This window comes from Drosophila teissieri, chromosome 3L (genome assembly GCF_016746235.2).
Source record: "Drosophila teissieri strain GT53w chromosome 3L, Prin_Dtei_1.1, whole genome shotgun sequence".
Lineage (NCBI taxonomy): Eukaryota > Metazoa > Arthropoda > Insecta > Diptera > Drosophilidae > Drosophila > Drosophila teissieri.
Genome location: NC_053031.1, coordinates 6,749,149 through 6,769,946, shown reverse-complemented (window position 1 = coordinate 6,769,946; position 20,798 = coordinate 6,749,149). Strand labels below are relative to the sequence as shown.

The following is a 20,798-nucleotide window of genomic DNA, read 5'->3' as shown; positions in this document are numbered from 1 at the left end:
CTGAGTAAGTCTATGCATAAAACTTCAGTTCGTTGTGAACGGTAGGTTTCTTGTTCCCATAATCACACCGATATCGAGGGTAAACAAATCCGAGTGAAACCTTATCAGCGCGACAAACCATTACCCGGTGAATCTTATCGGGTGAAGCCACCCAAACAGCCCACAAAGGTGACTCAGTAGTGGAAAGTAAGTGGAGCAATGAGGGCCTTGTGTCTACTCCCGGTGTTCGTGCTTTTGGGAAGCATTTGCTCCCTGGAGGCCGCCAATATCCTGTGCTTGGTGAGCACGGCCAAGCACAACAATCCCGGCTGGTCAAAGCCCCTTTTCGACGCCCTGCTGGCCAAAGGTCATACCCTAGTGGTCATCAGTACAGCGCCCAATCCGGAGCCAAAGAAGCAAGTGGACGGTCTGTTGTACTACCATCTGCACAACGAGTACGATGTGATGAAGAAGCACTTCCTCCTCGAGGAGCCGCGGGAGTACCAGAATATGGTGACCCTCAAGCAGCTGCTGGTGTGGTACGAGGTCCTCTTGGGCAGCTGCCGTTCTGTCCTGAACTCGGATTCCATGAGCAGCAAGTTGCCGGAGCTGACCGCCCATCTGAGCACGGACTTTGATCTGATCATTACGGATGTCACCCAGGGCATTGAGTGCCTCATGGATGCGGTTAGCGGCTGGCGTTCCAAGCCAGTTCTGGGCTTGAGTGCTGGTAAGCTTACCCCGGACCTTATGTCCCTGCTGCAAGCGGAAAACACTATCAATGCGGCCAGAATACCGCACTATATCAGCCAAGTTCCGAAGAAAATGGGCTTCTGGAATCGCCTTCACAACCACATCATGTACTTTTCAGAGTCACTGTGAGTTCGGAAATCATCTACTACTATTTCCAGTGGTCATATTCAATTATCTTAATCCCTAGGATCCACTTGGTGGTAGTACGACCGGTTCTTAATAGCCTAATGAAGACGGAAAATGGTTCTCCCACTCTACAATTAGTGCTCTTGAATACCCATCCCACCTTGGATTATGTTCAGAATCTTCCGCCCGGAGTCATCGAGGTGGGTGGTCTCCACATCAAAAACGAGTCCAGACCTCTGCCCACGTATATACGAGAATTCACAGAGAAGTTCCGCGATGGCATCGTTTACATCAATATGCCCTACATCGAGTATATGAATGGCCAGGGACTAAAAGCAGTGGATACCATGATTCAAGCCAATCCCAGCTGTGGCTTTATATGGAATGTGGAGCAACTGCAGCAGTTGCCGGCTGAGAAACCGAATCTTTTGACGCTCCATGTGGATCAATCACTACAGCAAGATATTTTGGGTAGGTTTTTGTAGGGTTTAACGTATTGAAAAGATTAAGAAACATACTTTTGCTCTTGACTATCAGCTATGCAGTACGTCAAGGGGTTCCTGAATCATGGAGATAGTTTCAGTCTCCAGGAGGCGATTCACAATGCAGTGCCCGTCATTGTGCTTCCCCTTAAACTAGAGGAATTTAATGTGAGTACTTCTGATATTTCTAATATTAATAGTAAATCATATGATATTATTATCCTGCAGAATGCCCAACGTGTAATGGAACGCAACTTGGGAGTGGCGCTTCAGGCCAAGGAACTTGATCAAAATTCCCTGTCGGGTGCCCTTAAACGAATCCTAGATGAAGAGCGTTTCACAAGTGCCCTCTACCAGGCCCAGTTGAAGTTCCGCACTCGTCCGCAATCCCCTCTAGAATTGGCCGTATGGCATGCGGAACAACTTATCGCCGAACCACGATTCTTTAAACATTTCGCACAAACCGAGGCTTTAGCCCAAAATTTCTTCGTGGCCAATTCCCTAGATGTCCTGACAGTGCCTTTCATAATTCTCCTGGCTGCGCTGGTATCTGTGGGCAACTTGGTCCTCGTCCTTTACAATGGGGGATCCAAAGCTGAGCTTTCTTCCAAAGGAGAAGTACCCAAAAAACGAAAGAAGTCAAAAAAGAGCTCAACGAACTCCACACCAATGAATACAACACTCAAACTAGAAACCACCGAGTTAATTGAAGATCTAGATGGAGAGATTCTCGAGGGAGAGGAGCAACTCCTTGCAGGGGAAGAAAAGTCCCTCGAGGAGAAGAAAGTAGACTAAATGCTTGCCTCATATTTTGTGTATTTTTATGTACCATAACAGATCAAATAAGACTGCCAATAAATAATTGTAACGATCTCCACATCTAGTCATTAATTTGTGTAAGCCCATTTTAGGGATTTTGACCTACATGTTTTAATACAATGATGTGTTTGGTAAAATTTCATATTTGGAGAAAACTCAATTAAAATGCAAATCAAACATGAGGTAATGCTAAGGTTGGGGTTTTTTAGATTAGATAATTTTAGACAAAATCTGTATACACTCACAGCCCGAAAGTATACTTTTCTATATGGCCATAATCTTTTTCCATTTTTATTCTCTTAAGTTTAAGAGTGAAAACACCTAGAAAAGTCCCACTCAGGTAGGTAGGTTCACCACAGGTAGGCACAACTACGTTTTATGCCTTTTTCCAAAATGCTGAGCCGGCAATAAAACCCTCAGACCCACGTAGTCTTCAGTATATTTCGAGAATTTGCCGCGAAAAGAACGGAGAATCGACGAAAAATGCTGACCAAACTGTTGAAGATTAGCTGCACTTCGAGGCAGTGCACCTTTGCCAAGCCGTATCAGGCGATTCCAGGACCTCGAGGACCCTTTGGAATGGGTAATCTATACAACTACCTGCCCGGAATCGGATGCTATTCCTGGCTAAGGTTGCACCAAGCCGGCCAGGATAAGTATGAGAAGTATGGCGCAATTGTGCGGGAAACTATAGTTCCAGGACAGGACATCGTCTGGCTGTACGATCCCAAGGACATAGCTTCACTGCTCAACGAGCGGGACTGTCCGCAGAGGAGAAGTCACCTGGCACTGGCCCAATATCGCAAGAACAGGCCGGAAGTCTACAAAACCACCGGTTTGTTGCCCACCAATGGTCCGGAATGGTGGCGTATACGTGCCCAGGTGCAGAAGGAGCTGAGTGCTCCAAAGAGTGTGCGGAACTTCGTTCGCCAAGTGGATGGAGTGACCAAGGAGTTCCTTGGATTTCTGCAAGAATCTCGCGATGGTGGTGCCATTGATATGCTGCCCAAGCTCACCAGACTGAATTTGGAATGTGAGTACATTACTTCTGCAATAAATTAAACATTTGAGTTTCAAATGGAGAATGTGGCATATGACATATCTGCGATCTAGATCACTAGCCGAGATAGATATTCTGGTTAAAGAACTTACTTTAGTAAAACTACCACTTTCCTTTTTAGTAACTTGTCTGCTTACCTTTGGAGCCCGTCTGCAGTCCTTTTCTCCCCAGGAACAAGATTCTGAATCCCGATCCACCCGCTTGATGGATGCAGCGGAGACCACTAATAGCTGCATTCTGCCCACGGATCAGGGTCTCCAACTGTGGCGATTCCTGGACACACCTAGTTTTCGAAAACTAAGCCAGGCCCAATCATACATGGAGGCAGTGGCTCTGGAGTTAGTGGAGGAGAATGTAAGGAATGGTTCAGTGGGATCTTCACTGATCTCGGCGTATATAAGGAATCCCGAACTTGATCGCAGTGATGTGGTGGGCACTGCTGCAGACTTACTCTTGGCTGGCATCGATACCACCTCGTATGCCTCGGCATTCCTGCTCTACCACATAGCTCGAAATCCGGAGGTGCAGCAGAAACTGCACGAGGAGGCCAAGAGAGTGCTTCCGTGTCCCACGGATGAGCTATCCATGGATGCCTTACGAACTGATATCACCTATACGAGGGCTGTCCTCAAGGAATCACTTCGCTTGAATCCCATTGCCGTGGGCGTGGGTAGGATTCTTAACCAGGATGCGATCTTCAGTGGCTACTTTGTGCCCAAGGGGGTAAGTGCATATACAAATATTTCCTCATAAATAGTGTATCTAAATAGTGTAATCCCTGGCCAGACCACCGTGGTGACCCAGAACATGGTAGCCTGCCGCCTGGAGCAGCACTTCCGGGATCCCCTGCGCTTCCAACCAGATCGCTGGCTCCAGCACCGCAGTGCCCTGAATCCCTATCTGGTCCTGCCCTTCGGCCACGGAATGCGGGCCTGCATAGCCCGCCGTTTGGCGGAGCAGAATATGCACATTCTGCTTCTCAGGGTGAGCGAACGGAAACAGATCAGCACTTTGCGGTCTCCCAAATAATGCTTATTTGTTTATTCCATGGAATCGATTTGCATTTTCAGCTGTTGCGTGAATACGAATTGATTTGGAGCGGATCCGACAATGAGATGGATGTCAAGACCCTGTTGATAAATAAACCCGATGCTCCAGTGCTGATTGATCTGCGATTGCGTAGGGAATAGGTACTATATATACATAAGTCGGCAGAGTATTAAGACTGAGATACCCGACTTGCGTCACTTTTAAATAATTGGTTTATTAATTATTTTAAATTAGTTCATAATTATAATTAGTGTAAATTATATATAACTAGACTTGCATTTAATGTGATTGAAAGGCTGCGGGTGTTTTGGTCTAAGTACTAAAGAGAACGACAAAAAGGCATTCATCGAAAATTCTTCCAAAGGGGTATACTATGTAGATAGGGTTGCCAAATACTCGAACAAAGGGCGTGTGGGTTGTCATTCCACAGAAGATTGCTTATTTTGTTAACCAGATACATATTTCCTTCGAGTATTTTGTGCTTTTTCCTTTTGTATACATGTTTTCGGCTTGACAACCCATTTCGGGGGCTTTAGTGTGTAATTATGCTTGACTAAATACATATTCCAGTACAATGTTTAGTTAAATATATACTCGTAATGCAGTTCGTTTCTATATATGGCTCTATAAAAGTGGTCCGACCAATCTGTAATCCCTACTCTCTGTACTCCCTTCTTGCCTTAAGCTCAACTCGAGTGAAAACCGCACATATACAAAGTATATAGACTACTACCTGTTTCGCTCTCGTCCAAGATCCAGTCAAAAATATATGTGAGTGTGTGGTATGTAGGCTATATACTGCTATATACTGATACTCGTACGATTCTAGTCTGATCTAACCTATAAGGACTTTGGTTGTTTGCCGCACTACACGCTAGGATGATTGGTGAAAAAATACATTCAGATATACACATACTGTCTTTCTACTATGTTCGAAAAATAATTGTTTCTAGGACCTGTTTTGTGTTTTCCATTTCACAAAATTCTTTCGATTTCAAATCGTCAATCCAGGCGCATTTAGAAATAATGATGTGTGATGCCAGTGACAGTGCATATGTTTCCTGATAAATAATAATGTAATTTTTCTGATTTGAAATCGAAGAGAATTTTGAGTAGAAAACCAAAGTTCCGTAATCCTTCTGATTTGTGAGAAGACTTTTCCAGGAAGCGATTCAAGTCTTCTGCTCTATGGCTTTCGTTGAATATGTGTTCGATGAAGGATGAGATATGGGTGTGGACTGCTGTTCTGCTGCATTCGATCAGTTTATAGTTCCAGCAGCAGAACCTCCTCATGCTAGAGGATGTTCAGCAGGGAAGAGTCCATCATCCGATCGTCGTACAAGCTCAGTGTCTTGCTGGCCCTGGCTTTCCGTACGGATGGTGGCACATCTCCCGGGGTCTTGACCCGCTCGCTGGGATCCCGCAACCTCTCGCTGCTCCCCCGACCGCTGAACACCTCACGAAATACCTCCAGACTGTGCTGACGACGCATCTGCTGCTCCGTCGGAGGACCCTGGCCAGTGGTGGCCATCAGGGAGTTGGTGCGCAGGTGACCTGGTCTTCGCTTCGATGCGGGACGGGTGAGGGTCTGCAGTTCGCTACCATGACTCTGGATGGAGTTATTGTTGGTGCTCCCGTTGATGTGCTTGATCAGGCTGCTGGACAGCGAGCGGGGTACAATGTGAGCCGGAGTTCCCGACCGTTGCTCTGCACTCCTCAGTTGAACCGGCGGAGGCTTATCGAGGCGCGGACTAAGATCCAGGTTGTTCGGTCGACGTAGAGCCGTCACCAGATTGGACTTCTCCTCGCCCAACTGCAACTGGCGGCACAGCTCCTCGGCGTGCTCCTTGCGGAAAAGCTTCTTGTGGATCAGGGCTCTTACTCCATGCCATCCCCGCAGTTTTTGATCCGTGTTCTGCTGCTTGGGAAATCCCTGACCCAAGCAGGAGTTGGCATTGCCACCTGCGCTGACAATCGTGTTCTTCTGCTGCTGGTGATGATGACTGGCTATCAGCTCCTCCACACTCACATCATGCTCCAAGCAGGACAGTGAGTTCTCCTGAGGCTGCGTCTGGAAACTGTGCTTCTTGCTCCGCTCCACGAGAACCGGAGGAGTTCGCGTTGTCATAGGTGCCAGATTGCGTTCCTGGCAGGGATTCCTGCCCTGATACGGTTGCAATTGCTGTTGCGGGTAGCTCAGGTGATTCTTCTCTCGCTCCAAGGCTGCTGGAGGTATCTGCTGATTGGGAGGTGGCTGTATAAGTCCCGTGGTGTCGGAGCTCATCTGATGGTGCACTGCAGCCGCCGTTGTCGTCGTGGTTATAGTATTTATTCCCTGGAAAATCATTCATACACTGAGTAACTATTGGAGTACTCTCGACTAAGACTCTTACCTGTTCCGCAGTTGGGCTGGCCACCAGATTGTTGGTATTCAGCAGTGGACTGGCAGGTTGAGCCTGTGCTCGTGGCCTCAAAGTCGACATCTCCTGCATGCGCTCCTCGGCACACAAGGAGGTCAGCCTAGCATCCGCATCATGATCCCAACAGTCCTCGCAAGTATCGCGCACCACTTTGGCTGCTGCTCCTCCACCCCAGCCGGTGGGAAATAAGGGACGCGCCTTGTGCCGCACCACCAACGCCTGCATTTGATCGAAGCTGGGATGGGAGCCCACCTCCTGCTCATAGGGAGCTTTGTAAGGAGGCGTTGCTTGTCCAGGAGCATAGAAATCCGAGCAGCGGGTGGCCACTTCCCACAGCACCAGGCCCAGGGCATAGACATCCATTTGCTTCAGCGAGGTTTCGCAGTCCCGCAGATTTACAGCGCCTTCCAGTAACTCTGGGGCCATGTAGCGCAGGGTGCCCACTTCATTGATGCTCTTCGTTTCCGCCATGGCCACCTCGCCCTTGTACTCGTACTTGGAGCCAAACACCTTGAGTGCAAATCCGAAATCCGCAATGCAACAGCTGAGATCTGCTTGGACCAACACGTTCCTCGTGTTGATATCCCGATGAGCCACACAGGGTTTATGCTGATCCCCCAGCCGGAGTTCCGTGTGCAGATGCGAGATCCCTCGCGTGATAGATCGCAGCATTCCACAGCATTCGCTGAAGGTCAGGGTGTTGGCTATCAGCCAATCCTGGAGGCAACCGAGGGGAGCCAGCGATAGTACCAGTTGATACTCCATCCGACCGTCCATGGTACAGCGTTCATCGTAGCCTGTAAAATGGATTTAAGGACATGTAATGAATATATTTTGGGAAAATACCAAGGTACACTTACCAAAGTAGCTCAGCAGCGCGGGACACTCCATCAACGGCAAGGCGTAGATGTTCCTCTCGTTCACATAGTACTGATGATGCTCCTCGGGATAGATCTTAACCGCCACCTCCTGATCGTGGAGCAGTCCCTTCATCACAGTGCCATACTTGCCGCTACCGAGCATACCGATCAAATTCATGTTGTCCACATTCCGGAGATTGGAACTGTAGCCCGGACCCGATGGTGCCAGGGGCGACTCCTCCGGTTCCGGCTTCTCCTTGGCCCCACGGCAGTATTGAACCGCCAGGATGATGCCGATGGTGAGTGCTGTGAGTCCACCGGCAAGGCCCAGCATTGTACTGGCCAAAAAGGACTGGTGCTGTTTTTCTGTGGCCCTATTTGTGATCGCCGTCCTTCCCTCATTGGAGCCGAGTTCCAGAGGTGCAGGCTCTACCACGGCATACTGGGCATTGCACAATCCTCCCGAGCAGCAACAGTAGTACAGAGAACTGGTCTTCGAAGTGGGAGCCGAGCTGGTGCATTCCGACTGGCTGCAAATGGAAGTGCGATCCGTGTTGTCCTTCCAGCAACCTAAATATATGAGTTAAACATGAGTTATGAGCCAAATCAGAAATCACTTTAATGAACTGACCCTGCTTAACAACGCGAGCTCCATTGGCCGTCTGGTTCCAGATGGTGAAGCAGAAGGTGTAGCCGTCGGGACAGGTGCGTCTATGTGGCTCGCTCGGAACCGGAGTGGACTCCAACTGCTGCTCCTGCACTTCGCCACTAGAGTCCTGGTCGCCGTCGTCATCGTGAAATGAGTTGTCGTCCTCCTGGTAGCTCATGCAGCTATACTGGCGATTGGGCACCGGTGCTAATTAAGACAGAAAAAATTCTATTCATAAACATTCTATAGATAACAAGTCTTAAAAGTACTCACTTGCTCTGCCCAGCGATATCAAGGCCAACAAAAAGTAGATAGCCCAATTCATGTCTGGAATCCGTTTCAAAACCACCTTCAGTATGATTTACTCTCGATGGCGTTGACTTTTGGGTTGCTGACTAATGTTACGGCATTTTGTACAACCAGAAGGTGCTAAAAGAACAACAAGATTATAAATATTATTCTGTCTCTTCCGAATAAAAAGCATGTACACAAGAATTATCAATAGACGGGCCACACTCGCACCCTTTCCAACCGCTGCTCCCCTCCACAAAAATCTCACATTCGGTTCGCGTATCAATCGGCGATGACAATTCGCAAGCTCTGCGACTATATCAAGTCAACCGCCGATGATAATGGCCAGACCCAAATACTCAAATACTCGCACAGCTCCACAATCGAACACTACCGATCGCGAAGCGTCTCCGTCGAAGTCTCTCTAGATTGTGGGGGCTGGGGGAATGGGGATCAAATGGGGGAACGACGTGCACCCACCCACCACTCCAAGTCCAAGTCTCGAGGGAACGGTTGCACTTTGGAACCCATTTGGAACCAGGCGCCGCCAGAATAGGAATCATTCAGTTGCGGTTCGAGTGCAGTGCAGAACATTTCGTATTGGGAATATTCATAAATGCAGCAAACATATACACTTCAAATAACTTTCGCATTGAATACTGTGACTTTATATATATGTAGTACATATTATGTACCATTAATTGTGTAGTATTTATCTGAGCTAACTTTAATTTATCCCCCTTATCATCCATTAACTTGTCCACACACGAAAGGTATGTACATACGCACGCATTCTTGAAAACACTCTACCTCACTCGTTTCCCCTTGAATGCTGATTAGAAATTTTGCCGGCATTAATTATGTGGCTGGTTAAACTTATTACGCTCCAATTATAGGGTACGTATGTAAGTTTGTCTTATACATATGTATATGTGTGTACATGTATATATGTTGGAAGTAAAAAATGTGTTTATGCCAAGCTGGTAACAAATTTGCATCGGCGACATTTGGGTTAATTGTGGGTGACGAGGCATGAAATTCAAATTCAAGATAAGCATTTTATCAGAAAGTTCACGATAGACTTATCATGCGATTATGAAATCGCGTTCGCTATCTACGCCAATTATTTATGGCATTTTCAATTCAAGAAATTGCTACATATGAATGAAGAATGAAAGCCAATGTGCGTACTATGTTCATTTCCATTTCCATTACGAACTTGTGTTTATCATTAAGCTTTACAAAATCTCTAGCAAAATGTTAAATGCTTATTAGTATTGAATTAATACTAGATTATTGCGCCATGGTTTATACAGAAATAAGGTGACAACTCTGGCTAAGGGTTGTTGAACTGTCAAAAAACTAACAGCTGATAGAATTACTCAGCAATTATTTCTCAAGCACAGTTCGGATAGGGTTGCCAAAGTCGAATTATCCAGAAGTCTGAGAGTTACTTGTCAATTAGATGTTATCGAGAGTGCCCTACTAATTTCTTCATTCTAAACCCGATTGTCATGAGCGGACAGTTTGTGTTCGCTTACTTTATTTTCTGGATTGCCGTGAATTTTCTGGGCTTCGTTATTGTGCTAAACTATTTTGCAATTCTCGTGAAAGATGAATAATATGGTAAAGTGATGATTAATTGTGTCCTGTACGCATTCCGTTTTCATTTACCACTTTTCACGCAGAAGCCAAGTCGTACCAATAAGGATTCGGACCCCACTGAGGACTCTGACTCGAAGAAGAGTTTGCAAGCGGATTCCGATTCATCAGAAGAGTCGCAAGATGATTTTGATGGTTCAGACAAGGACAATGATGCATCACAATACGAGGAAACTGACACATCACAATACGAGGAAACTGACACATCACCATACGAGGAATCTGGCACATCATCAGATTCTTCACAGGATTCGCAATCTCTAGAATTACCAACAGCCCTATTGGAGGTGGATCACGATGAGGAGGAAGGGGACAAGGACACATCATCTGACTCATCAGATTCCTCACAGGATTCGCCAAATCTAGAAATCCCAAAAGCCCTATTGGAGGTGGATCCAAATGATCAGGAGTCGGTTGTCAAAGCAATCGGACTTTTAATCACGATGATCAACTCCCAACTGAATACCATCAAGTCGAAAGTACTCCCGAAATCACCATTGGACTTTATTGGTGACAGTCGTCAGAAGAAGCTCTGGAGGATGCGTAGACGCGATAGAGCCCAGTATAAGGATGGCTCCGAATAGATTGACCAATGTTCCTATTCCATTTTGCTGAAATATTTCTTGTATCATGCATTTCATAATGTTCAATTTATAGAGTAATTATAATTTGAAAGGGACGCTATTTCTGGCCTCTCTTTTCTCCCATTTCGCTTCTGGTTCTGGTTTCCTCCTCTCCTTTCTCCACTTTCAGCAAATGCGCACCTAAAGAGAATCGAACTCGAGAAGCAAGAGAGCGGCGTCTCTGGCGCGCCAAAACAGGTTCTACTGGCGCTGTACCAAGTGCTCCGTGGCCGTGGAGTGGGCCGGAGGAGCACCCGCGGGCGAGGAGGCGGTACCCGCCGGCTGCTCTCGCACGATAGCCGACGGCGCCAGTTAATTGCAAGTACTGCCCGATACCCTACACTTGTTGGGGTGTGCCCAGTGGTCTGAAAGCTATCTTGCATTGAAATCTCGCAACAATACATTTTCCATTTTTCCCTAAATTGAATCAATTTTGATCGGAATGAAGAATTTAGAATTTATGTAAGTTAATAGTTAATTTTATCGCAATGTCATTCATGCCCACTTTCCCCTTCGCTGTCAGTGTGTTTTGTTGTTCTTTGGGGCCTGATTAACTTTTTGCGTGCTGCGTGTGCATTTGTCCATGTCCCCATCCTCAATCCCATATTCAATCCCATCCTCAACCCCATCCTCGTCATTCGGGATACATCTGCGTGCTGCAGATGCATTTGGCATAGCTGCGACAGTCGGCAGAAAAAACGATGTGGAAAATCAATGCAAAAACACAAAAGTGCATGCAGACGGAGGACATGAAGAACAACAATGGTGAAGGGAATGTGAATGGGTATGGATTCGGAGGTCTCTTGTTGACTTTTTTCCACACAGGGAACAAATGTGCTGTTTGTTAATTAAACACGTAGCGAAAATAAAATTCATTTCAATGGCCCTTGATTCTACAAATGGATAAATTCTCTATCTACTTCTCGAACGTAATTGTTTCGTTTATATTCCAAAAACATATGCCGACTTTGTGATATTGGATGTCCAGTACATTTCTGACAGTGCATTTGTACTGTGAGCAGACTGAGTTTTCTGCCAGGGTGGGTGGCCCAGCCCAACCCGCCGTCTGCCCTTCGCCAGTCTGCGTATTTGTGTGTGTGTACTTGCGCAGAGTGGAGTAAAAAATTGATTTTTCCAAGACATTTTCCAGCGTTGTTTGCGGAAAACATTTGCACTATTCTGCACTAATTTTAACGCCAATTTGCGAGCAGCACTTACACTTAATTCAGAACGCTATTCCAGCACTGCACTTGCACTTTAAGTTGTATTACTTATTTATTGCAAACTCGGCGAAAACTTTATTGGGGCACCGGCGCCAGTCGCGTCTGCTCTGCACAGCAGTTTTTTTTTGTTTTATTTCTCTTCTTTTTTGTGGCTTTTTTATGGCACTTTAAACAAGTTTGCTCGATAGGCGGGTCGTTTTGCCTTTCTGCCGTTTTGCCGTTTGATTTTTCGCAGCGCGCCCACCTTCGCCCGCCGACTTTCAAGGAATGAATGCGGTTTGCTGCTCCGCTCTGCTCTGCTCGCACTTTTGCTCTTTCCCGCTCTTCGCCGCTCAGCAACCGAAGAAGAAGCCGCATGCGCGTATTTACGAAGCGTGGAATGGCGGAGCCACCGATTGGAGCGAGAGTGGAGTAGCCAATGAGAGCATGGCAAAATGAGGTGGGGAGAGAGAGAAGGAGAGCGAGTTGAGCACTTGTTGAGCTCATTACTGTGCATTAATAAAAATATAACGTATACGCCACGATGGGTGCGCCCGCACCCCGCACCATGCATTTCTTATGTGGAATCTCCCATAAGATATTTGGTATGGAATCTCCCATGCAATTTTTGATATGAAATCTCCCATGCGTTTTTAAATATGGAATCTCCTATGTGATATTTTATATGGAAACTCCCATGCGATTTTTTATATGGAATCTCCCATGCGACATTTGCTATGAAACAGCCTTTTTTCAAACGGCTACGGTATAGTTTATTATAATTCCCAACTTGTTTTGGTTTAATTTTATCTATGCACCCCGCACCCAGCACCACGCACCACGCAGCCCACATTTTACATTTTACTTTTTTTACGTTTACAAATAATTCCCAACTTGTTTTGGTTTAATTTTAGTTAGATATACCTTGATCTACCCAGACCCCGCACCCGGAAGCCCAGACCCCGCATAGCCCCCGCACGGTCTGTGTCAGCCCAGACCCCGCACCCCGCACCACACAGAAAAATATGGAATGTCATATCTGGTTGAATTCGTAATTAAATTTCCAATCAATCTGTGTTTACCAAAAAAATTTAATTTTTTTTTTAATTTTTTAAATTTTTTATGATGGTTTTTGGATTTTGGCCGAAAATTGATTTCCTGATTTTTGGCGATTTAAATATCAGTATTTTGATCAGAACATTCGAAATATAGGTCCAAATATGGAATGTCATATCTCGTTGAATTCGTAATTAAATTTCCAATCAATCTGTGTTTACCAAAAAAATTTAATTTTTTTTTAAATTTTTTCCAATTTTTGATGATGGTTTTTGGATTTTGGCCGAAAATTGATTTCCTGATTTTTGGCAATTTAAATGTCAGTATTTTGATCAGAACATTCGAAATATAGGTCCATATATGGAATGTCATATCTCGTTGAATTCGTAATTAAATTTCCAATCAATCTGTGTTTACCAAAAAAAATTAATTTTTTTTAAATTTTTTCCAATTTTTGATGATGATTTTTGGATTTTGGCCGAAAATTGATTTCCTGATTTTTGGCAATTTAAATGTCAGTATTTTGATCAGAACATTCGAAATATAGGTCCATATATGGAATGTCATATCTCGTTGAATTCGTAATTAAATTTCCAATCAATCTGTGTTTACCAAAAAAATTTTATTTTTTTTTAAATTTTTTCCAATTTTTGATGATGGTTTTTGGATTTTGGCCGAAAATTGATTTCCTGATTTTTGGCAATTTAAATGTCAGTATTTTGATCAGAACATTCGAAATATAGGTCCAAATATGGAATGTCATATCTCGTTGAATTCGTAATTAAATTTCCAATCAATCTGTGTTTACCAAAAAAATTTAATTTTTTTTAAATTTTTTCCAATTTTTGATTATGGTTTTTGGATTTTGGCCGAAAATTGATTTCCTGATTTTTGGCAATTTAGATATCAGTATTTTGATCAGAACATTCGAAATATAGGTCCATATATGGAATGTCATATCTCGTTGAATTCGTAATTAAATTTCCAATCAATCTGTGTTTACCAAAAAAATTTAATTTTTTTTTAAATTTTTTCCAATTTTTGATGATGGTTTTTGGATTTTGGCCGAAAATTGATTTCCTGATTTTTGGCAATTTAGATATCAGTATTTTGATCAGAACATTCGAAATATAGGTCCAAATATGGAATGTCATATCTCGTTGAATTCGTAATTAAATTTCCAATCAATCTGTGTTTACCAAAAAAATTTAATTTTTTTTTAAATTTTTTCAATTTTTGATGATGGTTTTTGGATTTTGGCCGAAAATTGATTTCCTGATTTTTGGCAATTTAAATGTCAGTATTTTGATCAGAACATTCGAAATATAGGTCCAAATATGGAATGTCATATCTCGTTGAATTCGTAATTAAATTTCCAATCAATCTGTGTTTACCAAAAAAATTTAATTTTTTTTAAATTTTTTCCAATTTTTGATGATGGTTTTTGGATTTTGGCCGAAAATTGATTTCCTGATTTTTGGCAATTTAAATGTCAGTATTTTGATCAGAACATTCAAAATATAGGTCCAAATATGGAATGTCATACCTCGTTGAATTCGTAATTAAATTTCCAATCAATCTGTGTTTACCAAAAAAATTTAATTTTTTTTTTTAATTTTTTCCAATTTTTGATGAAGATTTTTGGATTTTGGCCGAAAATTGATTTCCTGATTTTTGGCAATTTAAATGTCAGTATTTTGATCAGAACATTCAAAATATAGGTCCAAACATGGAATGTCATATCTCGTTGAATTCGTAATTAAATTTCTAATCAAACTGTGTTTACCAAAAAAAATTAATTTTTTTTAAATTTTTTCCAATTTTTGATGATGATTTTTGGATTTTGGCCGAAAATTGATTTCCTGATTTTTGGCAATTTAAATGTCAGTATTTTGATCAGAACATTCGAAATATAGGTCCATATATGGAATGTCATATCTCGTTGAATTCGTAATTAAATTTCCAATCAATCTGTGTTTACCAAAAAAATTTAATTTTTTTTTAAATTTTTTCCAATTTTTGATGATGGTTTTTGGATTTTGGCCGAAAATTGATTTCCTGATTTTTGGCAATTTAAATGTCAGTATTTTGATCAGAACATTCGAAATATAGGTCCAAATATGGAATGTCATATCTCGTTGAATTCGTAATTAAATTTCCAATCAATCTGTGTTTACCAAAAAAATTTAATTTTTTTTAAATTTTTTCCAATTTTTGATTATGGTTTTTGGATTTTGGCCGAAAATTGATTTCCTGATTTTTGGCAATTTAGATATCAGTATTTTGATCAGAACATTCGAAATATAGGTCCATATATGGAATGTCATATCTCGTTGAATTCGTAATTAAATTTCCAATCAATCTGTGTTTACCAAAAAAATTTAATTTTTTTTTAAATTTTTTCCAATTTTTGATGATGGTTTTTGGATTTTGGCCGAAAATTGATTTCCTGATTTTTGGCAATTTAGATATCAGTATTTTGATCAGAACATTCGAAATATAGGTCCAAATATGGAATGTCATATCTCGTTGAATTCGTAATTAAATTTCCAATCAATCTGTGTTTACCAAAAAAATTTAATTTTTTTTTAAATTTTTTCAATTTTTGATGATGGTTTTTGGCCGAAAATTGATTTCCTGATTTTTGGCAATTTAAATGTCAGTATTTTGATCAGAACATTCGAAATATAGGTCCAAATATGGAATGTCATATCTCGTTGAATTCGTAATTAAATTTCCAATCAATCTGTGTTTACCAAAAAAATTTAATTTTTTTTAAATTTTTTCCAATTTTTGATGATGGTTTTTGGATTTTGGCCGAAAATTGATTTCCTGATTTTTGGCAATTTAAATGTCAGTATTTTGATCAGAACATTCAAAATATAGGTCCAAATATGGAATGTCATACCTCGTTGAATTCGTAATTAAATTTCCAATCAATCTGTGTTTACCAAAAAAATTTAATTTTTTTTTTTAATTTTTTCCAATTTTTGATGAAGATTTTTGGATTTTGGCCGAAAATTGATTTCCTGATTTTTGGCAATTTAAATGTCAGTATTTTGATCAGAACATTCAAAATATAGGTCCAAACATGGAATGTCATATCTCGTTGAATTCGTAATTAAATTTCTAATCAAACTGTGTTTACCAAAAAAAATTGATTTTTTTCAAATTTTTTTTTCCAATTTTTGATAATAATTTTTGGATTTTGCCCGAAAATTGATTTTCTGTTGTTTTGCGATTTAAATATCAGTATTTTGATCAGAACATTCGAAATATAGGTCCAAATATGGAATGTCATATCTCGTTGAATTCGTAATTAAATTTCCAATCCATCTGTGGTTACCAAAAAAATTTAATTTTTTTTTAAATTTTTTCCAATTTTTGATGATGATTTTTGGATTTTGGCCGAAAATTGATTTCCTGATTTTTGGCAATTTAAATGTCAGTATTTTGATCAGAACATTCAAAATATAGGTCCAAATATGGAATGTCATATCTCGTTGAATTCGTAATTAAATTTCCAATCAATCTGTGTTTACCAAAAAAATTTAATTTTTTTTTAAATTTTTTCCAATTTTTGATGATGGTTTTTGGATTTTGGCCGAAAATTGATTTCCTGATTTTTGGCAATTTAGATATCAGTATTTTGATCAGAACATTCGAAATATAGGTCCAAATATGGAATGTCATATCTCGTTGAATTCGTAATTAAATTTCCAATCAATCTGTGTTTACCAAAAAAATTTAATTTGTTTTTAAATTTTTTCCAATTTTTGATGATGGTTTTTGGATTTTGGCCGAAAATTGATTTCCTGATTTTTGGCAATTTAGATATCAGTATTTTGATCAGAACATTCAAAATATAGGTCCAAATATGGAATGTCATATCTCGTTGAATTCGTAATTAAATTTCCAATCAATCTGTGTTTACCAAAAAAATTTAATTTTTTTTAAATTTTTTCCAATTTTTGATGATGGTTTTTGGATTTTGGCCGAAAATTGATTTCCTGATTTTTGGCAATTTAAATGTCAGTATTTTGATCAGAACATTCAAAATATAGGTCCAAATATGGAATGTCATACCTCGTTGAATTCGTAATTAAATTTCCAATCAATCTGTGTTTACCAAAAAAATTTAATTTTTTTTTTTAATTTTTTCCAATTTTTGATGAAGATTTTTGGATTTTGGCCGAAAATTGATTTCCTGATTTTTGGCAATTTAAATGTCAGTATTTTGATCAGAACATTCAAAATATAGGTCCAAACATGGAATGTCATATCTCGTTGAATTCGTAATTAAATTTCTAATCAAACTGTGTTTACCAAAAAAAATTGATTTTTTTCAAATTTTTTTTTCCAATTTTTGATAATAATTTTTGGATTTTGCCCGAAAATTGATTTTCTGTTGTTTTGCGATTTAAATATCAGTATTTTGATCAGAACATTCGAAATATAGGTCCAAATATGGAATGTCATATCTCGTTGAATTCGTAATTAAATTTCCAATCCATCTGTGGTTACCAAAAAAATTTAATTTTTTTTTAAATTTTTTCCAATTTTTGATGATGATTTTTGGATTTTGGCCGAAAATTGATTTCCTGATTTTTGGCAATTTAAATGTCAGTATTTTGATCAGAACATTCAAAATATAGGTCCAAATATGGAATGTCATATCTCGTTGAATTCGTAATTAAATTTCCAATCAATCTGTGTTTACCAAAAAAATTTAATTTTTTTTTAAATTTTTTCCAATTTTTGATGATGGTTTTTGGATTTTGGCCGAAAATTGATTTCCTGATTTTTGGCAATTTAGATATCAGTATTTTGATCAGAACATTCGAAATATAGGTCCAAATATGGAATGTCATATCTCGTTGAATTCGTAATTAAATTTCCAATCAATCTGTGTTTACCAAAAAAATTTAATTTGTTTTTAAATTTTTTCCAATTTTTGATGATGGTTTTTGGATTTTGGCCGAAAATTGATTTCCTGATTTTTGGCAATTTAGATATCAGTATTTTGATCAGAACATTCAAAATATAGGTCCAAATATGGAATGTCATATCTCGTTGAATTCGTAATTAAATTTCCAATCAAACTGTGTTTACCAAAAAAAATTGATTTTTTTCAAATTTTTTTTTCCAATTTTTGATAATAATTTTTGGATTTTGCCCGAAAATTGATTTTCTGTTGTTTTGCGATTTAAATATCAGTATTTTGATCAGAACATTCGAAATATTGGTCCAAATATGGAATGTCATATCTCGTTGAATTCGTAATTAAATTTCCAATCAATCTGTGTTTACCAAAAAAATTTAATTTTTTTTTAAATTTTTTCCAATTTTTGGTGATGATTTTTGGATTTTGGCCGAAAATTGATTTTCTGTTTTTTTGCGATTTAAATCAGTATTTTGATCAGAACATTCAAAATATTGGTCCAAATATGGAATGTCATATCTCGTTGAATTCGTAAATAAATTTCCAATCAAACTGTGTTTACCAAAAAAATTTAATTTTTTTTTTAAATTTTTTTCCAATTTTTGATGATGATTTTTGGATTTTGGCCGAAAATTGATTTTCTGTTTTATTGCGATCTAAATCAGTATTTTGATCAGAACATTCAAAATATTGGTCCAAATATGGAATTTCATATCTCGTTGAGTTCGTAATTAAATTTCCAATCGAACTGTGTTCAAAAAAGAAATTTAAATTTCCGCACATACCCTGCACCCTGCTCCGGGTTTCGATTTCAATAGAATTTATTTCAATTACTAAATTCAATTACTAAAGTTACTCAGGTGGATTACGAAAAATCCATATGTGGCCCTACTGCGGAACGGGATGGGCAGGCAGCACCTGACCCACACACTCCCCGAATCCAATTCGCAGGCCGTTCTTCTCGCAGTGGCCACGGATGATGATCTCGTCAAAGTCCTGCAGGAATTTTCTGGTCTTGCCACCAGGAAGCTCCAAGGTTTTGGTGCCCTTCCAGCATAGCTCCAAAAGTGATCCGTAAGAGTCTGGTGTCTCCCCGGAGATCGTTCCGGAGGCCATTAGATCACCTGGACGCAGATTGCAACCGGTGACTGTGTGATGTGCGATTTGCTGCAGTGGAGTCCAGTAAAGGTGCTTGAAGTTCGACTTCGAGATGAGCGATTCGTTCTGATCGGCAGCTGAAAATGCGAAATTCGTGGATTAAAGTTACAAATCTTTAACAGATGACAACTTACGTTTCAAAGACACCTCGAGGTTGATATCAAAGTTGAAGGGAATGTTCTGGCGCAGATAAGGTAGCACCTCCGGCTCCTGGGGAAAGTTGTCCAAGAGGAACGGTTTCAGGGCAGCTGTGGGCACTACCCAAGGTGAGATGGTGGTTCCCAGATTCTTTGCGGTGAAGGGCCCCAGTGGCACATACTCCCACTTCTGAATATCCCTGGCACTCCAGTCGTTCATCAGCGTGAAACCGAACACATTTTTCCAAGCCTCATCCACGCGGATGGGTTCTCCCAGCTGGTTGCCCTTACCACCGATAAAGAAAGCCATCTCTAGTTCGAAATCCAAAAGTTTGCAAGCCCCAAAGACGGGCTTCTCTGCCCCATCCGGAAAGACTTGACCAAGAGGACGACGGATAGGAGTACCGGAAACCACCACAGAACTTGCACGACCATGATAACCCACCGGCAGATGGCGCCAGTTGGGCATCAGAGCATTATCCGGTCCGCGGAACATAATGCCCACATTGGTGGCATGATGGATGGATGAGTAAAAGTCCGTGTAGTCACCAATCTGGGCAGGCAGGTGCAGCTTGATCTCAGACTGGGGCACAATGGAACTGGTATAAAGTAATACATAAATAATAATAGATATATGTATGTATATAGAATAGTACATTATTAAATCGCACTTACACCGCCTTCAAGTCCACATTGTTATCCAGTTCTGAACCCTTAGCCAGAAGCTTTTGAGTCTGGCTCCTTACCACATCCCAGGCTTCAAAGTCCAATTCCATAAGCTCATTCAAAGTTTCGGCCTGCAGGCTTTTCTGAACTTGGGCGGGATACAACTGCGAGACAGCTTTTAGATCCAGGACATGTTCTCCAATAGCCACACAAATACGTTGAACTTTCTGTGGATGGTAAAAAGAAAAACAACATTTACGATATACACATACGATATGATATGGGGGGCCTTATCAGAATGTGGCTGCTGGGTTATTAAAGATTGGATTAGCATATTGTTTTCGTAAACAAACTAGTTTGTCTTGGATGATGTATGCAAATGGTATGCCGCAAAGCGGTTTCTGTTCTCAAGTTGATTTCTAGAACATGTGGAACGATCCAAAGTCACATGAAAACTGCTTAAACTGGAGAAAAGCTTGAAAATCTTACACGAAAAACGTGCTGAGTAGAAAGGCCTAAAACACTATCGTTTTCTTGTGAGGGCGATTGTTTATAAATCTCATACTGAAATGGTTTTCATTTCAGTATGATATCACTCACATTGTTTTCGGTTGAGAAGACAGCGTAGGGTAGATTTTCCAGCGGAAAATCGCTGCCCGCTGGCACTGGCACAAAACTCTGGGACATCTTGAAAGCGTTCAAAGTGGAAAACTTGGGCAGGTTGGTGCGAATCAATAAGCTGAAGCAGAGAAGCGAAAAAAACGTGCGCGGAGCCAGAGTGAGCCAGATAACAACTGAGGTGTTTTCTATTCACGATCCCCCTTTTATTGGGCGCTCCAGAGCACAAGATCACTCAGTTCTCT

The 20,798-nt window shown here is 40.8% G+C and overlaps 5 protein-coding genes across 6 annotated transcripts; 3 read left to right on the top strand and 2 right to left on the bottom strand.

Annotated features, from left to right (window-relative positions):
• The first annotated feature begins 23 nt into the window (after positions 1–23).
• LOC122616887 (UDP-glucosyltransferase 2) lies at positions 24–2,208 on the top strand. Its single transcript, XM_043792471.1, has 4 exons — positions 24–857; positions 920–1,329; positions 1,396–1,508; positions 1,569–2,208. The coding sequence occupies exons 1-4, from the start codon at positions 199–201 to the stop codon at positions 2,133–2,135; spliced, it is 1,749 nt and encodes a 582-aa protein (XP_043648406.1). The 5' UTR covers positions 24–198; the 3' UTR covers positions 2,136–2,208.
• A 406-nt stretch (positions 2,209–2,614) lies between these two features.
• On the top strand, positions 2,615–4,437 carry LOC122616336 (cytochrome P450 302a1, mitochondrial). Its single transcript, XM_043791751.1, has 4 exons — positions 2,615–3,192; positions 3,341–3,942; positions 4,006–4,203; positions 4,290–4,437. The coding sequence occupies exons 1-4, from the start codon at positions 2,643–2,645 to the stop codon at positions 4,407–4,409; spliced, it is 1,470 nt and encodes a 489-aa protein (XP_043647686.1). The 5' UTR covers positions 2,615–2,642; the 3' UTR covers positions 4,410–4,437.
• An 80-nt stretch (positions 4,438–4,517) lies between these two features.
• LOC122616335 (bone morphogenetic protein receptor type-2) lies at positions 4,518–12,247 on the bottom strand. Its single transcript, XM_043791750.1, has 6 exons — positions 11,993–12,247; positions 8,472–8,627; positions 8,181–8,405; positions 7,550–8,119; positions 6,663–7,486; positions 4,518–6,604 (listed from the first exon to the last, which is right to left on the bottom strand). The coding sequence occupies exons 2-6, from the start codon at positions 8,521–8,523 to the stop codon at positions 5,564–5,566; spliced, it is 2,712 nt and encodes a 903-aa protein (XP_043647685.1). The 5' UTR covers positions 8,524–8,627; positions 11,993–12,247; the 3' UTR covers positions 4,518–5,563.
• LOC122616337 (clumping factor B) lies at positions 9,939–10,858 on the top strand. 2 transcript variants are annotated; one of them, XM_043791753.1, is made up of 2 exons: positions 9,939–10,115; positions 10,181–10,858. In XM_043791753.1, exons 1-2 carry the CDS (start codon positions 10,104–10,106, stop codon positions 10,733–10,735), a joined length of 567 nt encoding a protein of 188 aa, XP_043647688.1. In that variant the 5' UTR covers positions 9,939–10,103; the 3' UTR covers positions 10,736–10,858. The 2 variants fall into 2 exon arrangements, with proteins under 2 accessions (XP_043647688.1, XP_043647687.1); XM_043791752.1 differs by having other exon boundaries at positions 9,943–10,115; positions 10,178–10,858.
• A 6,530-nt stretch (positions 12,248–18,777) lies between the features above and the next one.
• LOC122617296 (fumarylacetoacetase) lies at positions 18,778–20,714 on the bottom strand. The gene is made up of 4 exons (XM_043793098.1): positions 20,536–20,714; positions 19,945–20,162; positions 19,267–19,868; positions 18,778–19,209 (listed from the first exon to the last, which is right to left on the bottom strand). The coding sequence occupies exons 1-4, from the start codon at positions 20,620–20,622 to the stop codon at positions 18,863–18,865; spliced, it is 1,254 nt and encodes a 417-aa protein (XP_043649033.1). The 5' UTR covers positions 20,623–20,714; the 3' UTR covers positions 18,778–18,862.
• Positions 20,715–20,798: the final 84 nt, after the last annotated feature.